The sequence below is a fragment of the Cygnus olor genome, chromosome 27 (assembly GCF_009769625.2).
Source record: "Cygnus olor isolate bCygOlo1 chromosome 27, bCygOlo1.pri.v2, whole genome shotgun sequence".
Taxonomy (NCBI): domain Eukaryota; kingdom Metazoa; phylum Chordata; class Aves; order Anseriformes; family Anatidae; genus Cygnus; species Cygnus olor.
Genome location: NC_049195.1, coordinates 3526715 through 3550773, shown reverse-complemented (window position 1 = coordinate 3550773; position 24059 = coordinate 3526715). Strand labels below are relative to the sequence as shown.

The 24059-nt window shown below is 55.0% G+C and overlaps 1 protein-coding gene across 7 annotated transcripts in view; it reads right to left on the bottom strand.

Moving 5' to 3' along the window:
• The window catches only part of PEBP4 (phosphatidylethanolamine binding protein 4), a 63374-nt gene that overhangs the window by 9210 nt on the left and 30105 nt on the right, over window positions 1–24059 (bottom strand). For 6 of the 7 annotated variants that reach the window (XM_040538413.1, XM_040538414.1, XM_040538415.1 and 3 more), the window contains exon 4: window positions 23644–23742. The exons of the other annotated variant lie outside the window; for it this stretch is intronic. In XM_040538413.1, the coding sequence (XP_040394347.1) occupies window positions 23644–23742 (99 nt within the window). The remainder of the gene's footprint in view (window positions 1–23643; window positions 23743–24059) is intronic. 7 annotated transcript variants of the gene reach the window in all.

The following is a 24059-nucleotide window of genomic DNA, read 5'->3' as shown; positions in this document are numbered from 1 at the left end:
GCTGCTCTGGGAAGCCTGCCCCACACGGACAGCCTCAAAAATCGGTGCCACAGAATTTCTGTGCCAGCAGCTCCCCTCTGGCCCCTTTTCCTTGCTCAATAGGGTGGTGAAAATGCTTCCCCCCCATTCCCAGCACCCTTGGAGGCAATGCACTGAGCCTCCCCGGGCCGGCCCTCGGTGCTGCCTGCTGCACGCCGAAGCACAGGGCGGAGGGGATAAATAAATACAAATTAAGGAGGCAGTGAGTCACATTTTGTTTTCCTCTTGATCTCTTTTTTTTTTTTTTTTTTCTTCCCTTTCTTCCCCCTCTCCCGAACGTGTCTGATCCCATCGGAGAGGAGGGGAAAGGGCTGGGTGGCGAGCGCGCCAGCGATTCGCCCGGGCGAGGACGGAGGGTTATGGAAAGTGGGTGTGGGAATCGGCACAATCGCTGGCAGGGGACCAGCACAAACAGATGACGGATGGGACCCGGGGCTGAGCACCAGAGCGGGGCTGGGATGGGACGGATGGGACCCGGGGCTGAGCAGCACAGCTGGGGCGCTCCCGGCTGCCCCAGAGCGCACCCCGGGGGCCTTGGGGACCTCGGGGACACCGGGGCGGGGGTGAGGGGCTCAGCTGGGTGCCGGGGGGGCCACATCCCACGGGGGTGCCGGCTGTGCTGCTCTCATTAACCGACAATTAGCCAAGTGGGGAATTTAATCCCCAAACAAGCAGGGCGCCTCCTGCGCTGCTCACTTGCGGGGGACACGGCGGCTTCAAAGCCGGCACAGCCAGGAGCCCAGATTTGTTGTTCTGCCTTCCTGTGATCTTCGTAATGAGGTCGGGATTGATGAATTGGCTCTCGGGAGCACGGGGGAGCAGCGAGGGAAGGGCAGAGCCACCCGGGTGGCGAATCCAGCCTCCTGCTAGCAGACCAGAGGCTTGGGAGCAGCGGTAGAAAATGCAGTGATAACCGGAGCCTGGTGTGGATCAGTCTCACCACGTCCCTGCACGGAAACCTGCCCCGTTTGGGGTTTTTCCTGGTGCACGATCCCTGCTGACCCCAACACAAGCAGGGTGGGGTCGCTCTCATCCCAGCCCCCAGAAATGCTCGGACTCATCCTGCTCCGAGCTTTCTAATGGAGAGCATGGAAGAGAAACCCTCACCCATCGAGGACATCCATGAAGGAGAAGAGCAGAGCCCAGCGAGCTCCCGGCACTCCCACACCTAAGTGTTTCCCATCCCAGGTCCCATTCACATTTTGGGTTGCTTTCACATGAATCCCACTGTGCCTCCGGCTCCTAACCGCTCCCTGCTTCGCTTTTCGTGCGTGCAGAGGGCAGGAGATGGACCTGATGCTCCTCGCCGCATGAAGGCGAGGATGGTGAGGAAAACCCAAATCTGGGCAGCTCGGTGCTGCACAACCACCATGTGCACCTGCTTGATGCTGTACAAGCCCCAAAACCATCTGTTTTTACCCCAGAACCATGCCATGACACCGTTTTCTTAGAGGGACAGTTCGAGGGGACACGTCACCAGACAGCATCCCTGTAGCTTTGTGGGGTCAGCACCCCCAAGAATTTACCCCAATAGCTTTTGGGATCATTAGGCAGCGATTACTGCTCGGCGTGGCCCTGCTTTATTTTTTTCTCGATCGCTATAAATGGGGAAGGCCACCATAAAAATATATTGAAAAATAAATATCAGGCATGGTTGTAATTTAAATTAATGCTCGCCTGTTACACCCTAATGCCCCAGGGAAGGACATGCTATAGGGTTATTAAGTAAGCAAAATAAACATAAATCACCTCGGTGTTTGGCTCTTTGCAAAATTTTTTAATCTAGGAGCACGAAAGCAGCAGAGACAAAGCTCTGCACTGAACAACCCGTGCCGCTCGGCTCGGCGTGCCTCCCTCCTGGAAGACAAGGGACAAAATTCCCAGCACCAGGACAAAATTCCCAGCACCAGGACAGAATTCCCAGCACCAGGCCGCCCTGTTCCAAGCGAGGGAGGCTCTGCTGGGTGGATTTCCAGCCGGCGACGACACCTGCCTGGCTTAGGCGTTGCTGGCACACGCGATTTGCCTATCTGCCTCTTTCGTTAGCTATCTAGGTTAGGGGTCCACGCCAGCGGGGCGGAGGCAATGATGACACTCGGGTGGTTTTGAAACTTCAGCCAAAACATTTCTGTCGAAAAAGGAAGGGGGGCGAAAACACCGGGCTGTTACAGAGGCGGGGTGGGTGCTGCGGGACGCGGGGACGGAGCGATGGGCTGGGGACTGGAAGCTGCTGCCGTGCCACGGCACCACGAGAGCCTCCCCGCCGCACCTTCTCCCCTGGGACCCTGGCGGATAAGTGTCAGGGTTCGCTTAAGCAAGAAAATTGCCCCAGTTGAATAAAAGGGTGGTTTAAATCAGCTTAAGGAAGGCGCTCCGATGCTCCGATTGCAGCCTGCTCTGGCTTTTCCCCACGGGCAGCAGCTGCACACGCTGGGACCTGGAACCCCAAAGGACCCTGAACGCTGTCGCAACCGCCACGAGCTGGGTGAAAAGCAGGATAAGAAATGATGGAAGCCATCACCAATGACAAGACCATGTTGGTAGCAACCCCAGCTCGCATCTGCCCGGGCTTTGTCTCTGGGTGTTGCAATTACCAGCGAGCTCCTGGTGGATCTGGCACCCCGACACTCCGGCCTGGCTGTCCCTTAGGGTGCCGGGTGACCAAGGGGGGGGGACTTGGGTGGGTTTTGCCCTCACTCTGCTTGCAGCACCCATTTTCTGGGGGTTGCACACCTGCAATGCTCCACAGGGCTCTTGGGAGGGCTGGGGCACCATCAAAGCGCTGCCGAACTCCAGGGGAAGGTGTGCTGTGGTGAGGACGGAGAGATAGAAGAGCCAAAAGCAAAGCCCCCAAGATTTCAAAGCAGGGAACAAGCTCAAACTGGCCAGAAAAAAAAGGCCTGCGGAGAGCTGGAAAGGTCTTTTCCATCCCAAGCCTCTGCTGTTCTCAAAAGTGGAAAACTTGTGCTCCCTGAATGCGTGTAGCTTTAAGATTAGCTTGCTTTTCCAGCAGCAGATTTCCGGAGAATTCTTGGAGAAACACCAAATTTTGCCTAATTCAGGCATTTAAAGGACCGGAGCCCGGTTCTGAGCGCAGCAGAGCAAAGCCTGCACCGACACCCTGCCCTGGGGTGGGATGGTTGGAGGATGCGCCTGTGGGGACGGGGAGGTATTTGCATCGGGGTTTGCAAAGCGCCAGCACGTTCCCAGCCACCATCCAAGCAGCAGGAAACAGCGCTGAGCACGTCTGCGGGCACGTGTGCCTCCATGTCCCACGCGTGTCCCGCTCCTCCACCCGCACAGGCGCTCGGGAGGCACAAAAATTCCTTTTTGGCACAAGGGGACCCGAATTTTGGGGGTGACGCTGGCACGACCACAACTCCTGGCGGTGCCTTTGGAGGCGCGACGCTCCGGGGATGCTGCCCCGGGGCAGGGGGCGAACGCGGCCCCGCGTGCCCCAAAAACCTCCCCTGCAAATTCCTCCTGCCCCGGCCGTCTGATCCCCAGCCCGGCACCTTCCCGCGCACGGGGGCGGATCAAAGCCCGCGCGTGCCAGCCCTGCAACCGCTCTGGGCCAACTTGGCTATTTCGGCATCCCTAATCTGATGGGAGCGCGGGGGAAGGAGCGTGGGGCTGGGGTTTTACTTTTTCTTTCTTTCTTTCTTTCTTTCTTTCTTTTTTTTTTTTTTTTCCCTTCCCCTTCCGCTGGTCAAAAAGTCCCCCCCCTTCGCAGCTGGTGACGAAAACCCAGGAGCGAGCGGCTTTGGCCCCGGCGGCGCATCCGGGTGCCGCGGGCTCGGCCTCGCAGCCGCTTCCTGACAGCAGAGACTTGGCAGCCTGCAGGAGGAGAGTCCGGCACGGTCCCCCCCCAGGGACGTGGTGAATTTGGACAGGAAACGTCTCAAATTGGAGCGCTTCCCCCCCTGCCTGTTACTTTGTATTTTTGCAGGGAGGGGGGATCCTTGAAGGAGGAGAGCTTTGGGATGTCCATGAGCTCTCCGGGTTGATTTAGGTGATGAGAACCAGCCAGGCACACGATTTTCCAGTCATTTCTGCTGCCGAGCATCCTGTGGTCCCTGGGGTCGGGATGTTGGGATCTGGGCATGTGGGACCCCCGCTGGCATCATCGGGGCTGCCCCGTCCCGAGGACGAGGGGTTAAACGCGCTGCGGTTATCCGGCTGCAGCAAGGCTGCCAAGATGCTCCGGTGCCACGGACTTCCCTTTTTTCCATAAAAGTCCACCGGATCCTGGATCCCGGATCCCACGGGGCGCTCGGGGCGCACGCAGGGCGCGGAAGGAGGGGGCCCGGCCGCCCCACCTGGGGCGCGTGCGAGCGCCGGGGGCCGTTTGGGCAAAGCCCCCTGATCCTCCCCAAAACCCACACTGGGGAGCTGGGGGAAATCGGGGGCGAGTCTCCCTGTGGCTGTTTGTCAACAGGGACCGAGGGAGAGGAGAGGGTGGGGGGCTGGCCCCCAGCCCATACGAGGGGTGTTAATCGGGTCCGGGTGTTTGGGGTGAGCAGCCTGGGTCGGATCCCTGCCGCTGGCTCCGAGGCCCCGCGCTCGCAGCTGTATCAGTTACAGCACAGACGAGATGTCATCACCCCGTGCCTTGCATCAGAAGCGTCTTGCAACGAAGAAAGCCACATTTTTTCACAGCCGAGGTGCGCACGCACACACACCGAGCGAGCCTGGGTAATTAACTTAATAGCTTTCTTACAGAATGCCCCGTGAGTGATGCTCAACATATTCAAGTGTTGACAAGACGGCGCTGAACCCGACGCCTACACCATGGGCAAGCCAGGCACTGAGCGCAGACACACCTTCATTGTCTGAAACTTGTAGTAAAACTCCAGCCCCGCGTTGTGAAATGCAGCAGCCGTGCAGATGGGGCTGCAGCCCGCGGGGAAGGCGCCCGTAACCCTACAGCTGCCGGCACGGGGAAAGCTCTGGCTGGCCCCTTCGCCCAGCCCGGACGTGGCTCTGGCCCCGTTGGAAAGGATTTGGGTTGCTGATGTAGGGGAAAGCCGAGCATCCCCTGGTGCTGCGGCATCTCAGCGGGGCTTCGTCCTGGTCCCCCAGTCTGGAGAAGCCGCTCAGGGAAAGTCTTTCCTATAAAACCCATGATTTTTGGTTAACCTCTGCGTGATGCCAAGGAAAGGCAGGGTGGTGCACATCATCCCGAGCACCCAAAAAAAAAAAAATAAATAAAATAAATAAATCCCTGGAAGAGGGATTTGTGGGGAAACCAGTTTGGATGGGGATGTGTTGTAAGAGGCAGCAGAGCTCCGTCTCCAGGAGACTCAGGGTGGGATCTTGAGTCAGGAAAGTTGCCCAAGAAAGGGTGGTCTTTCCATACAGGTTTCGCCAGGTTGGGAAAGCGTTCTCCCAGCGGCTGGGACCCGCGTTGTACAACGCGTGGAGCAATCTCCAGCTCTGTCATCATCGCGCTGCTGAGCCCCGAAACCCGGCGGCTCGCTCGGTGGCCCCGTGGCCGCTCTCTGCCCCTCGCTGCCGCCTGCTCGGCACCTGAATAAAAGCACCCGAGTCTGACCCAGGTTTGCTGGGACCCTGGTCTTGTTCTGCTTCGCCCACGCATGTGTCAAGCAGCTCAGGACCCCAGCACGTGGCCATGCCCCACAAAATGCACGGATGCTGCATCCCGTGTGCAAGGCCACGGCAAGAGCTGATCGCTCCCGGGCTGCCGAGCGCCGAATTCGTGGGGCTACGGTGTGCAGGAATTAAGGATTTAACTGGGAGTTAGCTCGGCATTGTCAGGGAATTAAAGGTTTACCTGCCGCGTTGCAGACGGAGGCTTAGAGGTTTTACAACCGCTGGAGATTTACAGCTCAGAGAAATTTCGACACGGGCCGGTTTCCCCCCGGCAGGGAGGATTTTGGCCAGGGGCTGGGTGCCCTGACGAAACATGGGCAGGTGGGAACAGCGGTGAGAGCTGAGTCCCACCGTGTTTCCAACCAAACCTAAACCCTACGAAGAGCCTCAAAAGGAGCACAAGATGACCCTAAATTGAGTCTTTCCCTGCCTTGTAACACGCAGCCATCAGTTCAGCACGGTCTTTGCGCTAAGGTCCCTTTTCTTTCCGCAGTGGTACTGGGAGATGCAGCATCCCTTGCACTGATGGTGCTGGGGGTCTTACAAAACCTGCGCAGACCCAGAGGGGAACAGAGGCAGCAGAGCAGCAAAACACGCTTCCCCAAGAGATTTGAAGGGCGAAAGCCCAGCGGGATGCACGGAAAACACATCCCAACCCCCTGCACACCCAGGGCTGCGCGCTGCCCCGCTATCAGCCAAGATCGGGACGTTGCACGGCGAGGAATTGCAGCCTGCAAACAGGCTGCGAGCAGGGCCAGGCGGAGGAGCAGGGGCTGTGCAATGCCCGGCCCGGGGCGAGCGGGCTCACCCACCCACGCAGCGGGAACAGGCAGCTCCTCTTGCAGCGAGGACGGGCCCCGATGGCAGGCGGATAAAGCCGCCCTTGCGCAAGGCGCGGGGATGCGCGGCGGGAGCCGACTTGCTCAGGCTCGGGGCTGCCGGCGGCACGGGGATGGATGGTGGCCCAGGGACGGACCCGGAGCTCCGTGGGGGCTGCTCCATGGATGGAGGACGGAGCCGGGTGCCGGCCCCTCTGTCTCCACCCGCAGCGGGGTTCCCATGGTCTCAATCTCTGCTGAATTCACACCCGCGCCTGGTGCACAAAATGAGGAAAACAACGGCTTTTCCCCCAAAATGTGGCCACACCAAGGCAACGCCGACCCAAATGAAGCAATGAGGAGTTGGGACCCCATGGGTCCAGCCTCAGCTGGTGGCCAGCTCTCACCCAAAGCAGCAGCCAAGTCCCATCAAACAGAAAGCACCTGGATAAGGTGTTGGGGAGCCTGGCCAAGCACATCCCCTCCCCAAATCTGATTTTGGGGACCTCACTGCAGTAGAAGGATGCTGCTGTGGGATGGAGCATCCTCAAGGAGCCCCAGCGCTGCTTCCAGCCCCAAACCAAGCCCCTTTCCCCCGTGCAAAGCTTTAGGAAGCCCGGTGCCACTGGAACCAAGCAGGAACGAGATGAGGGGGTCCTGTCCCCTGCTCTGCCCCCAGCCGGTGACCGTCCTCCCCCGTCCCGGCTGCGTGCTTCCCACTCCTTTGGTACAGAGACGTACAAAATAGGTTGTTGTTCACGACTGCGCTGGTGATTATTAATAATAACTCTGCTGTTCGTGCTCCAGTTTCCCCAGCGCACTGGCAGCATGCCACCTGGGCCCGGTGATTTAGTGCAACTTAATTATTCCCGGCGTTTCATCACCTCTTGTTTTTGATGTCTGTGTCTCCGTCAGCGCCTCACCTTCGTGACTAAGAGAGCCGGGGAAGCTGTTGGAAAAGGGAGAGAAAGGGGGAAAAACCCCGAGCCGGAGGGCGTGGACTTGGCGGCGAGGCGGCTGGGGAGGTTTGGGGAGGCGGCCTGGGGGGACCCTCGGCACGTCCCTTTGACGGGGGGACCCTCGGCACATCCCTTTGATGGGGTGACCCTTGGCACCCTAAACGGGACACAATGGGGAGCCTGTAGCTCAGTCCTGCAGAGCATGGCTCTGCTGGCCAGGGCATCCCTTCCACCGAGATGTATTTGCACCGGGTGAAGCCGCTGTGCCAAGCGAAACTCCATTGTAAATAACAACCCTTGGTTCTCCTATAGTATTTTCCATCCATTCATCCCGAAGCATGCTAGGAAAGTGGGTGGGTGTCAGTAACCACATTTTATAGGTGCAGAAGCGCTCGCTCAGCATGCTCAGTCACTGAACTGGTGTCAGGGCTGCCGCCGAGGCACCTCCCAGTGCCGCTGGGTGCCCGGTCCCAGCCCCATCCCCACAGCATCGCCGTGCCCATGTCCTGGTGTCACCGTCCCTAAATGTAGCGAGTTGCTGCCGTGATGGACCGGGGGGCTGTGCTTAGCCAGGGGCATTTCCTGGTGCTGTTTTGGGGGATTTGATGAAATATGGTGGCTTACAAAGGGATCGACACCAGAGGGCTCGGCAGAGAAGGGGAATTCAGCTGTGTATCCCTTCTGCTTGGGATGGCACCTGTGGGATGCAGGACCAGGACACGGGGATGGGATGGAGCACCGGGGTGCAGGATGGGAGGCGAGGGCAGGATGCAAGGGTATGTAGCACAGGGATGCAGAGAGAGGATGTAGGGCCGGGATGAGAATTGGGATGTAGCACTGGGATGCAGGGACAGGATGTAGGGCCGGGGTGAGGATTGGGATGGAGCGTGGGGATGCAGGGACAGGATGTAGGGTCGGGGTGAGGATTGGGATGGAGCACGGGGATGCAGGGACAGGATGCGGGGTTGGAATGTAGCACTAATATGTAGGGCTGGGGTGCAGGATTAAGGTGTAGGGTCAGGATGTAAGGTTGGGGTGCAAGGCTGAGATGCATGGATGGGATGTTGGGTTGGGATGCGGGATTGGGATGCAGGATGGGATGCTGGATGGGATGTAGGACGAGGATGCAGGGTTGGGACGCAGGATGGGGTGCAGCACGGGATGCTGGCTGGGATGTAGGGCTGGGATGCAGGATGGGATGCTGGCTGGGATGTAGCACGGGGATGCAGGGTTGGGATGCAGGACGGGAAGCTGGCTGGGATGTAGGGCTGGGATGCAGCACAGGGATGCAGGATGGGATGCGGAATGGGATGCTCACCCTGGTGGGGCAGAGGGCAAGCCCAGCACGTGCCAGCCCACATGGACCAGCCGAGTTTGGGCAGTGCCCTCCTGTGGAACCAGGGCAGCAAAGGGCCCGGGGCCAGGCTGGGTCAGATCCCCAGGAGGGCACCCAGCAGTGGGGACACCCAGGCTCCCCTCCAGGCCACGCAAAACTCCGCGAGGAGCCAGCAAACCGGGGAGCGGGGGACGACAAAGCCAGGAATTTTCATTAAAAGGGGAGGGGAGAAGGAAAAAAAAAAAAAAGGAAAAGTATTTCCAGTATTTCCCTCTGTGTCTTTGGCCTGGTGCAGCCCTTCTGCTCACTGCTCTGTTTATACATGATAGACAACTAATTAACATCCAAGCCTCTTGAAAGGTCTTTTCAGAGGTAATGTACTGACAGAGGATGTCAGTAAGGAGCAGTGATTTGTCTAAGCACTGATCACATTGTTTCAGACTGAATGAGGTGAATATTAAACTGCTTTAAATGCACTCTTCATAAAGCACTAATTACATACTCCCGGGGGAGTACGGGCAAGGAATACTAAACAGCAGAAAAGTCAACAGAGTGCTTTTTATAGTATGTTGCTGGGTTCTGTGTTTTTCTGTCTTTCTTTCTCTTGTGCGCTCTCTCTCGCGCTCACTCTCTCTCTCTCTCTTTTACTGTAAAATCACAGCACGCTGAAGAATACACATTTATAGCACAATGGTTCACATCTAATTATACAGCAATCATTAGTTTTAACCTGGGTGTATTATATTTTCTTTGATATATTGTGCCCCCCGGCATCTCTTCGCATAGAAGACTTCCAATGGCATTTTCTCCCCTCCCTCGAAAAAAATGTGCTTTTTTCCATCATTAGCATTTGCTTATAATTTTTTTTTTCCTAAACAAAAATTTTAAATTGGCAGGAATAAAAGGGGCAAGGAGGGGAGGAGGAGAAATCCGTTTAATCAAAATAGGAATCTGTTCCCTCCCTCCTGGAATCGTGCACTTTATTATTACCAAGGTAACTCCGCTGGGTTTTTAAAGAGAGAAGGAAACACAGAATGGGCCATTAATGAATTCCTGCAGATCCTGCTGCACTCCTGGTCCAGCTGGTCCTGACATCCTGACAGGGTGAACAACCAGGCTCCATGCATTATTTATGTCCCAACAGCACAGCGAGGGGGGTGGGGGTCACAAACCAAGCCCCCCCTGCATAGAAAACCCTGAGACCTCATACAATAAGAGCAAAAAAGAGCAGCGTGCGGCAGGGCCCGGCGCGGGAGCAGCACAGCCAGAGCACCAGGAGGGGACGGGTGGGGGTTATGGGGACGGGGATGGGGACAGGTCCTCCGTCCTCAGGGCACAGCATGGGATTTACACAGAGGTATGGATCATATGTGCAGAATACGGCTCAAACATATAGGGTCTGGCTCAGACGCATAGGATGGAGTAGGATGCTTGAGCATGGAGAATGGCTTAAATGCATAGGGTCCAGCTCAGATGCATAGGGTCCAGCTCAGATTTACAGGGTCCAGCTCAGATTTATAGGGTCCAACTCAGACTTGTAGGGTCCCACTCAGATTTACAGGGTCCAGCTCAGATGCATAGGGTATGGCTCAAGCCCAGAGTATATAGGTTGCAGCTCAAATGCAGAGCCTATAGCTTAAATGCATAAGAAGAATTCAAACACAGGGGGCATGGCTTAAACCTATAGGTTTTGGCTCAAACACAGAGGGCATGGCTTAAACCTATAGGTTTTGGCTCAGACACAGGGGGTATGGTTTAAACCTGTAGATTTTGGACCAAACACAGCAGGTATGGCTCAAGGGTGCATGGGGTATGGCTCAGGTGAATAGGGTATGGCTCCAACGCACAGGGTGTGTAGGTTTTGGCTCAAATGCATGGAGTATGGCTCAAACACACAGAGGTATAGAGGAGGCCTTAAATGTGTAGAGTACGTAGGTTTGGGCTCAAACACTTTGGGTATGGATGAAGCAAATAGAGTAGGATTTGAGGGCACGGAGCATGGCTCAGACCCACGACGCAAGGCTCAGACCCGCGACGCAAGGCTCAGACCCGCGACACGTCCCAGACCCACACCGTGCGTTGAGGATCCCAACCCTCCACGTGCTCAGCACCCCGGTCCCACAGGACTCAGCACCCCCTACAGCCCCTGGGCTCAGCACCCTGCGCAGGGCAGGCGCACCGGGGAGAGCTGGGACCCCGCGCTGCCTTCCTTCGAGGTGCAAACTTCCTTGGAAAGGAAGAGTCAGGCAGCCTTTAGATTTTTTTTTCCTTTAAAGAACATGAAAGAATCTGATAATTACTTCTATCTACCACCCAACTGTACTAATTACCAACCTATTTCTTCACAGTATGACAGACACAGGCTCTCCAAAACACATAGAGATAAATTAGCACTAATTGGTTTTCCTCTGGCTGTTTGAATTAGTATTTAAAGCTCCAATTACAAAGCAGAATAATTACTATTAATGTCCTGTCGCAGTACAAAAGGCAGATATCTCGCGAACAAGTCCAGGTGTATTATTACACTGATTACGGAATATTTAACCTGGCTCGTTAAGACAAAGACATGGGGAAACTTTAAAAAAAAAAATAATAAAAAAAAACCAACAACCAAGAAAGTGAAAGAAAACCCCAGGTAGCTGCAGGGCCCTGCAGGGGATGGAGGGGGGCTTTGAACCCTGCGATGACAGGGGGACAGTCACGCAGGGTTGGAAAGGGAGCAAAAAAAGGGAAAGGCAGAGGGAGGAAGGGAGGATTGAGACGAGGTGGGTTTGTGCCAGGAAATAAAAGGGGATTAGGGGGTTTGAGGGGCTGGAGCTGGGTGAGACGGTGCTGGGATTGGTGCTCCCTGCTCCTGCCTTCGTGGCATTTCACAGGCGCTGAGCCGGGGCCGTGCAAACCGCTGCTGGTGGCAGCAAAGCCACGAGAGGCAGAGCATGGCCCCTGCATGCTCCTCGCTGCATGGTCCTGGCCTGCTGCCTTCCTCCTCCTCCTCCTCCTCCTCCTCCTCCTCTTGCACATCTGCAGGGAGCAGGGATGCTCTGGGGCCAGCTCTGTGCCCCACAAAACTCTTGCAGGGTGAGGGGGCTGCAGGGGAGCAGACGACCCCTGCCACCCCCTCTCCTCCCTGACACCATCCTGGCCGTCCCTGTGATGCTCCCGGCTTGTGAGGGTGCCCAGGTGGGTGCTCCCCTCCCGTGTCCCAAAACAGGACCCCTCATCCCTTTCCTGCAGGTATTCCTGCCTTGCCGTCATGTTTCAAGCCCATCCAAGCTGCCCCAAATCCCAACCAGCGTTTGGCACCTCGTGGTGCCACCAGGAGCGCACGGCCACGTCCCCTGGGTCCATCCTGGCACCAGGAGAGGGTCCGGCAGGGGTAGTGCTGGGACATTTGAGGGTCTCACCCCCACCCAGGGATGGGTGCCACAGCACCCAGGATGTCGTGGGGAGGGTGGGAGAGTGGTTTCCAGGCCGGGGGGGCTCTGGGGTTTGCTCCCACCCCCAAACTCCTCTCTGCGCAGGCAGCAGGGCATTGGGCAACGCGTGGTGCCCGTTTCATCACCGGGGCGTACCGGCAGTGCCCTCTGCTGCTCCTGTCCCCTGCCACCGGCCTGGGGACACCCCACGGGACACCGCAGGGTCCTCGGGGATCATCCTGAAGCTCCATGACCTTTACAGGTGGCTCTGATCCGAGCCACCATGCGGCTCCCATGGGATTTGGCGAAGGTTGTTGTCCCCACCGCCACCCTGGCCGTGCCATCGGCATCTCCGAGGGGTCACCGAGGGGGTGACAAGGGTGACAACATCAAGTTTTGAGCTCAGAAAGCCCCGAGCATCACAAGCAAACATCCCCTGGAGCCGTGCAAACCCCCCAGGGAACCTCCCCTTGGCACGTGCTGGGCACAGGCAGGCTCCTCGGCGGCACCCATGGGTGCCCACGGAGTGGGGGCAGCAGCACCCGTGGGTGTGGGGAAGGTGCGGGGGGGGCGGGGGGGGGCGTGGGTGCGGAGCGAGGGGCCGGGGCGGGGGGGGAAGGACGGGGAGGGATTTCTTTTTAAGAGCTAAGGTGGGTGGCGTGCGGGGATGCCAGCTGGCGATGGGCTCTATTTCTACTGACAAGGCTTTACCCTGTAGGTGTGAGGAATTCCAATTAAATATTCAGCCTATTTGTCTGTGTGTGGGAGAGGGTTTGCTGTGCAGGAGGAAAGCCTCGCGTTCAGCTCCGTAGCTAACCATTAAGGGAGAAATTAGCTCAGTTCATCAAGGGAAGCCAGCGGAGGGTTTTCCTCGCTCTCCTACCTTGTTCCGGCTCTCGCTCAGGCGCAGCAGGGAGAGCGAGCGGCCACGGGGAGCCCTTTGGGTTGCGTTTTTCCAGCCAAACAAGCAGGAGAAGAGGCCAAAACGGGGGGGAAAAAAACATTTCTGGGACCGCAATCCTGGCCCCATGGCTCCCAAGCAGCGATCGATGCACGGGAAGAGGGGTCGGGGGGCAGCAGGCTGACAGATTTAATTGCGCTCGCATTTACCGGCCACCTCCTTCCCCAGCCGCTCGCCGCGCGCTAATTAATCGGCTGCCACCGAAAGCAGATGATCTTTTGAAGCCGGCTGGCAAAAAGTTCAAGCTTTATTGATTAAGGGCCCTTTTGGCATTCAGGGACAGGATCAATGGGGCTTAAAGGATCTCCCGTGCCGGGGCAGCGCCGGCCCACGGGGGGTGATTTGGGGACGGGCTGGGTGCCCCCACAACCTCCTTTCCCTTGGCACAGCAGCGAAGCACCCTGGGCTAAACCCCTCCGGTGCACGCACTTTTCTGGTCAAAGCACCCCTCTGGGGTGGTTTTGGGGATGTTTCCAACCAAAAATACAAAGCCAGCACGGGAGGAGCCACCGGTTTCGTCACTGGTTTTGGAGCTCGGTGCGTTTCTGCCGTTGTGAAATAACTTTCCATATTTTTTTTTCCAAATTTTAAATAGAACCCGAAGCAACCATAATTTAAAAAAAAACTGACTTTTTCACGAAACCACAAATGATATCCTGTTTCCCTCATGCGCAGTGCCTGTATTTTGTGGAAGTAAAGTTGTTCGTAATGGGAATAAAGCCGTAATGGGAATAAAAAACTGTCCCCAGCAAAAGCAGCCTCTGGCTGCCCCGGGTGATGGGCACCGCTCGGAGCAGATGTCCCAGCTGGGGTCGGAGGCTGGGCACTGGCAAGAAACTGCCCTTAATCAGCTCCAAATCCTCACTGTAAATTCCAGGTGAAAAATTTAATCCTTTCTGCCAACTCCTGCCATGCCACCTCCAGGGACGGCCGGGGACTTTGCTGATGTGTCAGCCCCAAAACAAATCCGTGAGCAGAGCCTCAGCCCCCGGTCCCGGGGGATGCTCCCTGCCCACCACCCCCTCTCTGCTGGGGCGCACAAGGTGACCTCTTCTGCTTTTTGGGATGCTTTTAGGTACCAAACTTCCCCTGGCTTTGCTGATGCCCTGCAAGCTCTGGGGGGCAGAAACCACCTCTTTGGGGCTCAAGTGTCTCGAGCATCCCCATCTTTGGGTTCAGACCCAAAGATGCCAACGCAGCCCCGCTGCCCTGGCAGCACCTGCAGGTTCGGGATTGATTTTATACATACATATTGTGTTTTTTTGCGGTTTTTTTTTTCTCCCTTTCTCTCCTTTAAAATCAGAAGCCAGAAACTCCATAGCAACCCGCGGCTCCCAGGGTCTGACTCCAGCGCTGTGATCGCGCTGTCACTTCGTTTAAGGCTATACCCCTGTAGGTGTGAGGAACTCCAATTAAGCATTCAGCTGGCTTGCCTGTGTGGGGGGACAGGCTTTGCTGTGGAGGAGGGAAGCCTCGGCGCTCGCGCGGTGACTAATCGCTCAGACACCGCTCGTCTGTGGCACCAGGGGAGGGCAGGGAGAGGGTTTTCCTCCACCGTGCAGCTGCCTCTGCATTCCCTTTTCGGGAGATGTGCGGCTCCCCGCCGGGCTGCGGGGCTTCCAGGCGGAAGCTGGAACGAGCCCAAGCATCTCCCCGGCGCGGCTGGGGCTGCAGCGAGCTCTTCCCGCGGCCGGTTGGTTTTTAAGGGAGAAAGAGGATTTGGGAGGTTTTGGGATGGTTTTTGGCACCGGGGTGCCTTGGGTGGTGCTGGGGTCCCCTTGCCACGGAGCAGTGTTTGGTGTCCCCACCGTGGACTTGCTTTTACACCCTTTAGGTGAGCATCCTTAAATTTGGGTGAGCATCCTTAAATTTGGGTGAGCATCCCTTAAACTTGGCCGAGCATCCCTAAACTTGGCCGGGCATCCCTAAATTTGGCCGAGCATCCCTAAACTTGGCCAGGCATCCCTAAATTTGGCCAAGTGTCCCTAAACTTGGACGGGCATCCCTAAACTTGGCTGGGCATCCCTAAATTTGGCCAGGCATCCCTAAACTTGGCCAGGCATCCCTAAACTTGGCCGAGCATCCCTGAATCTGGACTAGTGTCACTGAATGTGGGTGCCAAGCCCTTCTCCCAAAATCTGCTCCCCTGCAGCATGCCAGAGCTCCCATGGGAAGCATCTCGTGCTCGGCCTGCAGCATGGCCCCAGACATGTTGGAGACCTGGATCTGGCCCCGCTGGGAGCCCTGCAGCGCTTTTTCTCCACTGGATGCCCACGGAGCTCCCCAAAAACAAGCCTGCACCCCAACGAGGACATTTCCCCCGTGCTGCCACCACCGCCTGTACCTTCTCCCAGGGGTGCCACAGCTGAGAGCAGCACGGAAGGGTGCCCGATGTGCCACCCAGGGGACGATGTCCCCCTCTCTTTTACAAGCCCCCAGGCACGGATCCGGCCTTCCCGAGCCCCCCAAGCGTTGGGGCAGCGGGCGGGAGGCGCAGAGCAGCGGCTTCGCCCCCGCTCCCCGGGGAGGTGGGGAGGGGGCCCGGCCGTGGGCAGCGGCAGGATGCGCTGTCCCTCCCCTGCACTTCCCAGCGAGCTCTTTACATAACTTCTGCTGCTTAGTCACAGCTTCGGCTCTTTTTTTTTTTTTTTCTTTTTTTTTTTTTTTTTTCTCTTTTGGAGCGATTTTCTCAGCCGCATCAGAGCGCGAGTCATTTCGGCAAGGGAAGTCCCTTCCTTTCTTCCGTTCCCTTGGTAACTGCGCAAATTTGCCTTTCAAATGATTCATGACCGGGGTGCTGTAGGAGTTCCCTCCTCCAACACAACGCGCTCCCACACAGCCACACATGCCCGATTAATCACTGATCACAGCCCCTTCCGCCAGGTACGCCCGGCGAGAGGCAGGATGCGGCCCTCCCCTCCGCCCCGGCTGCTCGGGGGACACAGACAAGAGTGTGCATCTCCAGGGACATCCCGTGGGGTGTATGGGAAGGGCCTCCACATACATCTCATGGGATGGATGGGAAGGGCCTTCATATACGTCTAATGGGATATATGGGAAGTGCTTCCATGTGCATCTCGTGGGATGCAGAGGAAGTGCCTCCATATATGTCTAATGGGATACATGGGAAGTTTCTTCATGTGCATCTCATGTGCTATATAGGAAGTGCCTCCAAGTGCATCTCACAGGATATATAGGAAGCCTCCATATACGTCTAATGACCTATATAGGAAGTGCCTCCATATACATCTCATGTGATCTATGGGAAGTGCGTCCATGTGCATCTCATGGGATATAATAAGAAGTGCCACCATATACATCTCGTGGGATGTATATGAAATGCCTCTATATACATCTAATGAGCTATATGGGAAGTGCCTCCATGTGCCTCTCATGGGATGTATGGGAAGTGTCTCCATATACATCTCATGGGATATATAGGACATGTCTCCACATACACCTAATGAGCTATATGGGAAGTTTCTCCACGTGCATCTCATAGGATATAGAGGAAGTGCTACCTTATACATCTAATGAGCTGTATAGGGAATTTCTCCATGTGCATCTCGTGGGCTATACAGGAAGCTTCCATATGCATCTAATAAGCTATATAGGAAGTGCCTCCATATGCATCTCATGGGATATAATAAGAAATGCCTCCATATACATCTAATGAGCTATATAGGAAGTTCCTCCATGTGCATCTCATGAGATATATGGGAAGTGCCTCCATGTGCATCTCAGGGGCTATATAGGAAGTGCCACTTCACAGGCTGCATGCAAAGTGCCTCAATGTATATCTCGGGGGCTATATAGAAAGTGCTTCCATATGCGTCTCAGGCTATATAAGAAGTGCCTCCACATACATCAAAAAAAGTTATATAGAAAGTGCCTCCATATGCACCTTACGGGCTATATGGGAAGTTCCTCCATGTGCACCTCATGGGATATAATAGGAAGTGCCTCCATGTGCATCTCAGGGGCTATATAGGAAGCCTCCATCCACCCTTCACAGCCTATACCCAGTGTCTCCATACCCCATTCACAGCCTATATACGGTGTCCCCACACCCCGATCACAGCCCACACGCGGTGTCTCCGTTCACCTTCCCACCCTGTGCTCGCCGTGCCCCGGGCGGGCGGCAGGATGTGTGGTGCCCTGCGGGAATTCCCACGCGGGTGAAGCTGGAGCTTGGCCCCGGCTGGCTCCGAGTGCCTTGAACTTTTCCTTTGCGACAGCCTTGGCACAGCTTTATTTCTGACCTGATTTTTTTTTCCCCTCCCACTGCCTTAGACAAAACAAGCAGCAACGGAAAAGAGGCAGAAAAGTCCTTTTTTGGTCCTTTTTGGGAAGCAAGTTGCAACACGGCAGAGCATGGATCCCTGGCAGTGCTGGGCCAGCGCAGGTATCTGCACTTTGAGCTCAACTGAGGCTGCTCTGGGAGGAAAATCATCGCGGTGCAAAGCACAAATGTCCCAAAGGGACACGATTTTGTCCCTCAGCTGCGAAAGGGTCTGGGAAGGAGCTGTGAGCTGGTACGCGCCTGGATGCAGGGAGCATCTTGGTTGGGAAATTAAATCAATCCACAAACTATCTCTGTGCCTTTTTGGTGTGTTTTATCTGATTTATTCCCTCCTTGTTAAGAGGAGCTAATTAACAAACCATCGTTTAAATAAACAGCAGCACGAGTGTTTGTAACCTCGGCTTTATTGAATTGTGACAAATTATTAGCCTTTGCATGTTAAATGAAATAGAAGCATCCAGGAAATCCTTAAATCCCGCCTGCAAGGAGATGATACCTGCTGTGAAAACGGAGGCCAATGAGCAGCTCCTGGGCAGGGCACCTCCATCGGGAGCACCTGGCACATATATATCCCCCAAATAACACCCAAACCCTTCTTTGGGACAATTTTGCAGCAGCAAAAAAGCCACGGAGACCAAAGCACATCAGGCTCAGCGCCCTGGCGGGTGTGCATGAAGTTTTCTCTATTCACCATCCCATTTTTGCTTCGCCCATGGAAGACAGGAGCCTTCCCAAATGCCAAAATCAGAATCCCTGCAAGCACCTGGCTGCCTGCAGCGGCGGTGACAAGAACCTCTCTGTCACCGTCACAGTCACCTCTCCCCTCGTGGATCCTTGGCAATATAACGAGAATAATCACATAACGCACGTCTGCACAGAGCCCGTCACCCCGGTGCTTTGCCACGAGTTGCAAAGTGAAACCACGGCGCCGACGGGGGCTTGGGGACAGGGTGAGGGCAGGGACAGGCTGAGAGCCAGAAGTTCTGGGGTACCCCTGCTTTCCCCTTCCCCCCCAGCCCCAAAATGGTTATAGCAAATTAAGATGTTTCCCTAAAAACGTCCCATCCTGGCGCAGCAGAGGGGTGATGGCGTTGGAGCTCCCCGAGGTGCCGTAGAGCCATCGTGTCCCCCTTTGTGCTTCCCCTCCTGCTGCTTCCCAGCTTGGTGGCAGCTTTTTAGGGGGGCTGGGTGTGCAATTACCTGGGGGCATTAATTACAAGGCAGGAGAGAATTAGCCCCAGCAGCAGCTCTGGGAGAGTCCAGCAGCCGCTCGCTTGGGGGAGAAACCTGGAGGTTGCAAGGAGGTGGGTTTAATACTTTTGCATGCCAAAGATGCACACTTGTGCAAACACATTTATGCAAAGATAAATGCTTGTGCAGAGACGTGCTTGTGCAAAGACACACTTGTGGAAACATGTTTCTGCAAAGATGTGTTTGGGCAAATGCGTGCTCTTGTGCAAATATTCACACTAGTGCAAACAGGTGCTTGTGCAAAGAATTGTGCTTGTGCAAGCACATTTATGCAAAGGCACACTTGTGCAAACACACACGTATCGGTGCCAACACAAGCACTTGTACAAACACGCATTCCCCTGCAGGCAGCCCTGCAGGGCTCTGGCCCGCGCCCTGCGCCGTGATTTTCCCCGAAGCGACGGGAAGGCAGCACTTTGCCCTAATGGTACCCAAGAAATTACAAAGATTAGCAGCTCCATTCTTCGGCGTTTCAGGCCAATCACGTTTTGGGGGTGTTTTTCCATCAGCGCTAAGTTACTGCTGTCATATTGTTCCGGCGTCGCGGGCCCTAGGGCGGCATTGTGCCTTACAGTCACTCACTGATCCTAATGCTGTTGCCTACAGCCTGTGTTTAAAGGTAATGCAAACAGTTTGATCCGTAAAATACGTTTGATCTATAATTTCTATACATAGTTCCCGAACTTTTATTTTACAACAATTAGCCAAAAAGCCCTTTTCGTGTGATATTTGCAGAGAGCCTGACAGTAGCGGCAATTAAACCCCATCTGTTTGCAGAGCATGAATAATAGCAGTTGACTCTCAACTTCGGGTACCGCACACGGGAAGCCTGGTAAACACCCGACCTCGTCACCGAGACACGGGGCTGGGTCGGGACGGATCCTGCCCTCTGTGTTTGCACGGGGGGGCTCAAGGGATCGCCGCCCTCTGCCTGCAATGCTTTCGCTGGGGTTTGCCCTTGGTGCATGCCCGCAGAGCCCCCAGAAGCCTGAAGTGCAAAGAAAATGACACCCTAACAGCCAGCTCCTTTGCTTGTTTTCTTTTCCCTTCTTTTTTTTTTTCTCTCTTTTTTTTTCCTATTTTTTTTTCTCTCTTTTTTTTTTCTCTCTTTTTTTTTTTTTTTTTTTTATTAATAAAGCTTTCATTAAAAGGCAGCGACAGAAACTCACACCGGGGGAACCGAATATTCCAAGGAGCCAAGTCATCAATTAAAACAACATTTCTCTCTGTTCTTTCCCTTTCAAACGCTCGGTTTAATCACCAAAAAGTAGACTATAAAGAGCCCCAGCAAGACGGAACAATGCCGAGTCACTAACTATTACATCTGCGGCGCTGCTACAAAGCGGCAGCGGTTCCCACCGGCGCAGCGGGGACCGGCGAGCAAACAGCGCCTGCCAAGCCTCCGGGATGGGCACCGGGATGCTCACGGCCGGCGGAGGAGCCAGGATCAGGCCCTCCACGTGTCGAGGTGGGGATTTAATTCTCCCCGTTCCCGCAGCTCCCAGGCACGCTGGTGCTCTGGCTTCTCCCGAAATGAGCATCCCTCCCGCTGGCAGCTCCCTGGGGCAGGTTTCCCACACCCACCACTGCCTGCAGGCAGGACTCGCATACCCAAAAGCTGATTTTTTAATTTTTTTTTTTCCCCACTACAACCCAAGCAGAAAGCTTCACCTTTCCCTACTAAACTTGCCTCCTCTCTCTCTGCCGCTCAGTGCTCCCTAACGGCTCCAGAAGTGTCCCCTGGTGGGCCCATCCGGGGAATGCTCTCTGTGGCACGGCAGACCCCAAATATTTTGGGTAAATAAGCTCATCCCCATGTGCCAGGCACCGCATGAACACAGCTTGATGAGAAAAGTTTGCATCCGAGCTCTTGCATTGCTGTCCCTTTGGGTTGGGGACAGGGCTGGGGACAGGGCTGGGGACCTTGCTGGGACGCGGGCGCCCAGCCTGCCCGTCCCCCCGCTCCTTCCCAGCCTCTCGTCATGCACAAATCCCTCAACTTTTAAGGTTAATAAAGCCCTTGTTTGCTTAAGATAGCACCTGTTTCTATGGTGACACTTGCAACCCAGAACCTGTTTATCAGCCAGCAAGGAGGAACGGTGACAAACGCAGGCGCAGGAGCAGGCACCGAGCCCCGCACAGGGCTGGTGACAATGATGGGACATCCAGGACCAAGGACGCAGCGGTGACCCCGCTCCTGACCCCCTGACCCGCACCCAAGCACCATTTTTCCCTCTCTGCAAACCCAATCCAAGCACATGCAACTCTAGGGCCGGATCCTGCCCACCGCAGGGCCATGTGGCGGGGGGGAAAGTGATGCAAGACGTTGGGCTGCGAGCGGTTTGCTCTCAAACCTTTGGCACACGCCTCTTCCCTCCGACCCTACAGCCCTCTCCGAACCGCTCCGTGCCTCAGTTTCCCCAAAACCTCCCCAGGAGGACGCGGGCGCGAGGGGTGGCGGAGGCTCCCCGCGGGTCCCGCTCGGCTCCAGCCTGGCGCAGGATCCCTCCCGGCTGGCAGAGCTGGTTTCCATAACGACTTTCTGCTACAAACATATTTTGATAAAAATAAAGTTAAAGCGGCGAGGCTGTGCCGGAGTACAAATTTGCTGCTCGCTCTCCCCCTCCCCGCTCCCCACGGAGGGGGAATAAGGCCCCGGGAAGCTTTCCTTTCCCAAGGGCAGGGATTTCTTCCTTTCCCAAGGGCAGGGTTTTCTTCCTTTCCCAAGGGCAGGGATTTCTCCCTTCCCTTGCTTTTGCCACCGAAGACAAAATGGAAAGCCTTGTTTACTGGCTTTCTCTGTGCGCCGGTTCCCACTCTGCCTAGCTACCTGATGCTCTACAGTATATACAGGATAATGTGATAAATTCATTTCCAATTCACTGCATTATCCTTTGAATATTTTAATGACTCATTGAATGGAGTAAAAAAAAAAAAAAAAAAGCTATTTCAAATGAACAATTATGCTGCATTAGAGTAAAGGCTGATTATATTTAAACACTGCTTGCATGGATAACGGGACATATCGACCTCCGCCTATAAGAGCTAATTTGGCTCTTATCTCTAAATAATTTTACACTGCAAATTACCATGAAAACCTAAAGGGCTTTAAAAACATTCATCAAAAGATATTATTCCACTTTGTAGCAACATTTTTATTTAAATTATTTTGAATGGGAGTGAAAGCGTCTCTCGTGGCTGACAATCGGCAGAGCAGCGCCGCGGTCGCCGATAAGGAGCGGCGAGCGGTACCCGACGGGGATGGGATGCTCCGGCCCTAAATCCACCTTAGGGGCATAAATCCCAAACCGGTCCCCACCCTTGGTGGCACGGCCGGGTAGGGCAGCGTGCACGGCACGGGACGTTCCCGCTTGCCTTTGCTCATGATATTAAATTGGGATTTTCCTAAGGGTCAATTTTGGCTCGGCGCCCCACGCCCTGCCCGCGAGGGAGGCACTTTGAAGCCGCTCTTGCCAAAGGCACTGCAGTTTGCCATGAGGCACCACGTGGCCGAACACCAAAGGAGCTGGCGGCTTTGTGGGGACACTCGGGGGTGGCTTTATGGGGACACGGTGTGGGTGGCGAGGTCCCTGGTGGCACCACGTGGCGCAAGGGGGGAAGCCATGTGGAGGGATGCTTCGGTACCTGGGGCACGAGGAGGAAGATGATCGAACATTGGGGCTTGGGTCCAGCAAAGATGTGACACCTGGTCACGGGAGAGCTGTTCCCATTCCCCAAAAGCTCCTTTCTCCCCCAAACTCCAACCTCCTGCAGGAAGAGCTCCCTCCTTATGGCCTGGCGAGGAGCTTTCTGACCTCGCTACTGAATTACCCAAACACTGGGGAAAAAAGCACCTTCCTTCCATTCGTGTTGGTCTTAATCCCGCATCTTTGCTTAAATGGTCTTATGCTCCAAAAAAAAAGAAAAGAAAACCACAATAATTAGCGATAGCAAACGCCTCGGAAGGATCTGTGTACAGAAGGGAAAACAAGAGCTTGGGCTTTTTTTGCGTTTAGTAAATATTAAAATTAATGAGAGACTTTCAGGACCCTGTTGTTAGAAATGCAGAAGGGCTTCTGTGAAGGATTAAAAAAAAAAAAAGCCCTATACACAAATCTCTGCAATTATTCTGAATGCTTTATATTTTTCAGCCAATTATGAAATTCATGGAAAGTATTAATATCTAATTTTAATTTGCTCAATATTCCCATTAACAATAAAAAGTCTAATTAAGGTATCTGTACAAAAAGCCCTTAGCAGTAATTTCAGAGAATAATAGCAGAGAATGACTAGATATTTCTTGTTAAATGCATGCTGCAAATTAATTGATATCTTAATTAGACTTTAGTACTAAGATTATTAGTTAGATTGATTCAGAGTTGAAACACCTCATCTTTTAAAAGACAAAAGCAAGCAGGAGAGGAACGAACTGATTTTCCAAAACCTCTCTGGAAGCACAGCAGCGGCACTCGGGGAGCTCACGGTCACGACCTGCCCGTCCCCGACCCATCGCGCTCTCCTCCCAACATGTGTTTGTGAAACCCAAGGGATAAACCCGTGACATTTTCACCAAAATGGTTGTTTTATCCCCCTAAAAAAATGATAGCAAGCTCTCTGAAGCAGCTTGCTGTCTATGCAGATAGAACCGTCAGTGGGGAGTTTGCGAGGCGATTTTTTTTTTCCCCGCATTTCCTTAGAAAAGGGTAAAAAAAAAAAAAAGAAATAAGCAGCAGCAATATTTTTGGCCCAGCTTCGCTCTATATAGTCTCAGGAAGCGCTCCCCTACCTACACGCCGAGCACGATTTACATTTCCCTTGCAAACGCTCCTCCTTTGGGATTTCACCCGGAGGCGCGCGCCCCGCCGGGAACCGCGCCCGCTGGGGCAGCGCCACCGAATGCCACCTCCGGCTTGGGGACGCGCCCGAGGAGCGGCCGGGGACACTCACGCGGACGTCGGCGAGCAGCCAGTGCCTCCAGAAGCGGTTCCTGGGGTCGGCTCTGCTGGGCGCGTCGGGGTCCACCAGCACCAGCACGTACTTCTTGCTCTGCAAGAGGGGAGAGCGTTTGGGTACGGCGCGTGGGACCACGGGGCAGCCGTGGCACATAAAGCATGGAACAACCCCCAAATCATATAGGTTTTTACTCTTTCCCATGCATGCACACTTGTATTCATGCAAAATCTTGAATAATACAAGAAATAAGCACTGTGCACCATAGGGGAATGCAAGGCATGCAGACCTTCTCTGGACATTTTCCTCCCCGTGACCTAAATCTCTCCGAGGTGCTTGTAGAGGAAGAACAGTTTTATGGTGTCCCACCAAAAGGGCACCAAGGAAGATCCCCCCCAGTGCTCCAGGAGCGG